This window comes from Crocuta crocuta, unplaced genomic scaffold, assembly GCF_008692635.1.
Source record: "Crocuta crocuta isolate KB4526 unplaced genomic scaffold, BGI_CrCroc_1.0 scaffold1230, whole genome shotgun sequence".
NCBI classification, from domain to species: domain Eukaryota; kingdom Metazoa; phylum Chordata; class Mammalia; order Carnivora; family Hyaenidae; genus Crocuta; species Crocuta crocuta.
In genome coordinates this window covers 217164-221546 of record NW_027529609.1, presented here as the reverse complement: position 1 = coordinate 221546, position 4383 = coordinate 217164, and the positions used below count along the sequence as shown (strand labels likewise).

Here is a 4383-nt window from a genome sequence, read left to right as displayed (position 1 = left end):
GCCCTTTTTCTGCTTCCCCAGCCTAGGGCTGGCACCTGTCACCCAGCTGTGGTGCTAAGCCCCTCCTGCCCCCCACCCACACCAGAAAGAGAGACAGCAGATGTTGAATGTGAGCTGCAGGGAAAAACCAAAGCAAAAAGCAGGAAAAAGAAGAGGTGCTAAAAAGACTTACAATGAGAACTCCCACTTGGAAAAGTGCTCTAAGCCTTTTCCAGAATAAGGCAGGGCTGGATCTGGATGTAAATACAGTGGTGAGATTTTTGTAGGAATTGTGGTTTCACGTTGAAGATCAAATTCAATACTGGGAAAGATATAATCAAGGCAAAATGTCTTTAGACTGGCAGGATGTTCACCTATATAGGTAATGGCCAGTGTTCTTTTCCTTATGAAGAAGTTTCTCTGCCTTTTGGAATTTGGAAACAATCAATCAAGTTTATATTAGGGCTATGGTGTTTAGGAAAACTGTGTAACTATGGTTTTTTTTTTCTCCTCACATAAATGTAAAATGTGACTTCCCCTAGAAAGTTAGGCAGAAAGCCTTTCCCCAAGTTTGATCCATATCTAACTTTCAGAAGACCTTCCCACAAGTCATGCAGGCACCAACAAGTGGAGACTTGCATCGATCTGAAACAAATAAGATTGAAAGACAACTCTAATACCCCGAAACGGGGGCCTCACCTTCTGCAGTCTTGCCACCTTTTCATAGCATCCTTCCAATTCTTGCCTCAAGTTCCGGTTCTCATCTGACAGGATCTCAACCATCTGCTGGGCTCTGGAAACAATGGCAAAGGGGTCCGCTGGCATTGGCTGATAGGAAGCGGATGACGGCTGAGCCCGAGGCATAGCTGAATAGGCTTCTCCCGGCTGCTCCTGGTGATGGTGGTGGTGGTGCTGCTGCTGCTGCTGACTCAGGCCAGGCTGAGAGAGCCGGTAATGATCACTCTGGTGAGCCGGGTTCGGAAGGAAATGCTGCTGTGGCCTAGGCAGGTGAGCTGAGTGGTCTCCTTGGTTTGGGACCAAGGGGTGTTGGGCAGGAGACAATCTTGTGGCTGGTGGAGACTGCAGCAAGGGCAGGGAACCCCCAGATGTGAGGGAGGAAGTAGGACTGTGGGGCCTTGAGCTCCTGGCTGACAATGACAATGAGATGTCCTGCGCCGGCCTGTAAAACATGGAGGGCATGCTCAGGTTAAGCTCTCTCCAAAGGCGCTGGGGGACAAGGACACAAGGAAGTGAGATGAGGAGGCTTCCAATGACCCCAGGATACCTGCTAAGTAAGGAGTAGGCAGAGTTAGACTAAGGAATCTCTGCAAAGACATCCACAGTCCTTTCCAGGCCTGACCTGTGAGTGCCTGACAGAGGTGTGATCCCATGGATGACTGAGCCAGGTGATTTCCAGGGTTNGAAAGAGAGAGAGAGAGAGAGAGAGAGAGAATCTTAAGCAGGCTCCATGCTCATTGTGGAGCTCAAGGCAGGACTCAATCCCACTATGGCCATGAGATCATGACCTGAGCTGAAATCAAGATTTGGATGCTTAACCAACTGAGACACCTAGGTGCCCACCAAGTCAAAGAATTTAAAGAATTTTTTAAGTTTATTAATTTATTTTGATAAAGACACAGACAGTGTGAGTGGGGGAGGGTCAGAGAGAGAGCCAGAGACAGAGAATCCCAAGCAGACTCCATGTGGCCAGTGCAGAGCCCAATGCGGGGCTTGAACTCACAAAACCGTGAGATCATGTCCTGAGCCAAAACCAAGAGTTTCGATGCTTAACTGAAGTTCTAAACATTTAAATGAGTCTTCTAGAAGGTAATCTCCATGTCACTATTTTAAACTAAACCTCTTCTGACAGTCTATATGTGGTCAGCATGTGTAGAGAGTCAGATTTAGAAAATATGTTCTACTTGCCTACAAGGAAATGGCAAACTACAGTCAAAACCAGCCCTCTTCTTGCTATCAGTAACTCTCTCTTTTTTTTTTTAGTAACTCTCTTTCATAATTCACATAGTCACAGAAAATTTCTTGACGATATGCAAATACTCAGGACATTAGAGACACCAAATAAGTATTGCTGATTATAGTTAATAATTGGATGAGGCTGATTAGCAGCAACAATACCACGATTTGGAGGGGATTACCGGCAACACTATCGTATTATCTTTGATGAACTGAATCACAAAATGTAAGGACCAAAAGAGCCTTAAAGAAATCATTTGATCCATTCTGTGACTGAAGTCTAGAGAGAGTAAACAATCTGTCATATATCTCAGAATGAGTTATTGGTTGCTCCAGGGTAGAACCCCTATGTCCAAATTCCCTTTTTTGGCTCTTGCCACTATCTCAAAACATTAATTTCCACACAACAATGTTCAGATCCCCTACCTATTTCTTATAGAAAGTTCTAGAAAGAGAACTTTAGTACACTGCTTAATATGGCTTTCCTACTTTTGTACCTCATACAGGACTATTAGTCATTAATGGCAACAATCACAGTATGTGAATGGATCACTTTCACCATCAACACAACCAGCAAGAATATCTGTAAGTAAATGCTGAAGATGAGAAGCTTGTTCAGCCCCCAGCCCATGCCCAACTAACCTCATATACTCCCACATCCTGTGGATGCTTGTCCTACAGTTGATATTTCTCAATCCAGGGAAGACAGATGGCTAAGAGCATGGGATTTGGATACCAACAGAATTTGGAGACCTTTTCTACTGCTTACTAGCTGTGTAACCTTGCTCAAGTTACTTAATCTGCATGAGCCCGTTTTGTTCCTGAGGTCACGGATGAATTGCAAAAATACTGGGCTCTTCTCATTTTTTAGCTCAATAGGAATTACAAAGAGTCTCTTGTCTACCTCTCAGTGAGATAGATTGGCCCTGTTAGGGATTTTACTTATGGGATATCCATTTAATCTTGGCATTAAATCGCATAAAATTCATGGGGGACCTGGGGCAAATCACCAGGAGCAATTAACCTTTAAAACTGGTATTCCAGATGCTAAGGCACACCCCTCTGACATACACTTCAGTTATCGTTATTGTTCATGTATCTATCCCTACAAGAGATCCTCACTGAGGGACCTGGGTGGCTCAGTCGGTTAAGCGTCAGACTCTTGGTTTCACCTCAGGTCATGACCTCACAGTTCGTGGGTATGAGGGCAGAGCCTGCTTGGGATTCTGTGTCTCCCTCTCTCTCTGCCTCTCCCCTGCTCAGTCTCACTCTCAAAATAAATAAACAAAGTTTGAGAGAGAGAGAGAGAGATCGATCCTCACTGGAAGGGCTTTTGACTGCTGCAAAATCATTCCAAACACTTGCTAATGGATACCCAATAACCCAGATGCTCGCCAGAACCCAGGCTCAACCCCTGAAGTCTGTATCTCAGCTCCATCAATGTCTCTGGTGCGCTGCCATTCTTCTGATTTCCTACATATGACACTATAAATAATTGCTAAATAGTGAAGAGGGCATGCAACCTATTTGTGGACAGAAGAATTCACAGAGTGCTCATGATTATGACTGGAAAGTTGCTACCGTCTATTACCTTTCTTTGGAAGTGCTCAAAACACTCATCCAATCAAAAACCTAAGAGCTATTNAAAAGAGGGGTTTTCAGTTTCATGTTCTCCAATCCAGCTCTCAGAATTTAAGGGAAAAAATGACCAAAGTAATCTTCATCCTTGTTGCCAAGATTTGGAAACCCCAGGCCTTGGAAGGTGTTCTCTTTTAAAGACTGAATGCCCAGTTTTGAAATGAGTTTCATCCTCCCAGTGCCTCTGGGCCCCATCAGTAGCCCAGGCCTCTCTCTCAAACAGATTGGCCATTGGCCTCCTTCCTGCTTGGGGGCTGAAAGGTCCCTCCATGCCCTGGACAGTACATGGCCTCCCAGGGGCCTCAGGAAGGAAGAGATCACAAGGTCTCTGGAAAGAGGTCTTTAGAGTCAGTTAAGCCCAGGACAGCAGTGGCTCTGGCGCTGACTCTGAGCTCTACTTAAAAAAAACAGAGACATGGGGGCGCTGGGGGGCTCAGTCGGTTCAGCATCCGATGACTCTCGGTCTCTCGGCTCAGGTCATGATCTCACGCTTTGTGAGATCGAGCGGTGTGTCCATCTCCACGCTGACAGCACAGAGCCTGCTTGTGATTCTCTCTCTGCCCTTCCTGAGCTTGCTCTCGCTCTCTCTCTCTCTCTCTCTCAAAATAAATAAACATAAAAAAAACAAAGGATGGAGACAAGGTAGCTAGCCCTTGGGCTCCCCAGGCTGGAAAAGGAAGCAGATTTCAGTGCACCATGATGTTGGGAAAACCAGGCAGTCCGTCCTTGGCAGGTTTGCAAACATGAAGCAAGGCTTGGGCAGTCACAAAAGGAGAGGAAGCCCTCCAGCCA

At 45.7% G+C, this 4383-nt stretch overlaps 1 protein-coding gene across 1 annotated transcript in view; it reads right to left on the bottom strand.

The window, feature by feature from the left end:
• Positions 1–4383, bottom strand: part of AMOT (angiomotin) — a 50711-nt gene that overhangs the window by 42102 nt on the left and 4226 nt on the right. Inside the window, exon 2 of the mRNA XM_077761940.1 lies at positions 679–1159. Coding sequence (XP_077618066.1) covers positions 679–1159 — 481 coding nt within the window. The remainder of the gene's footprint in view (positions 1–678; positions 1160–4383) is intronic.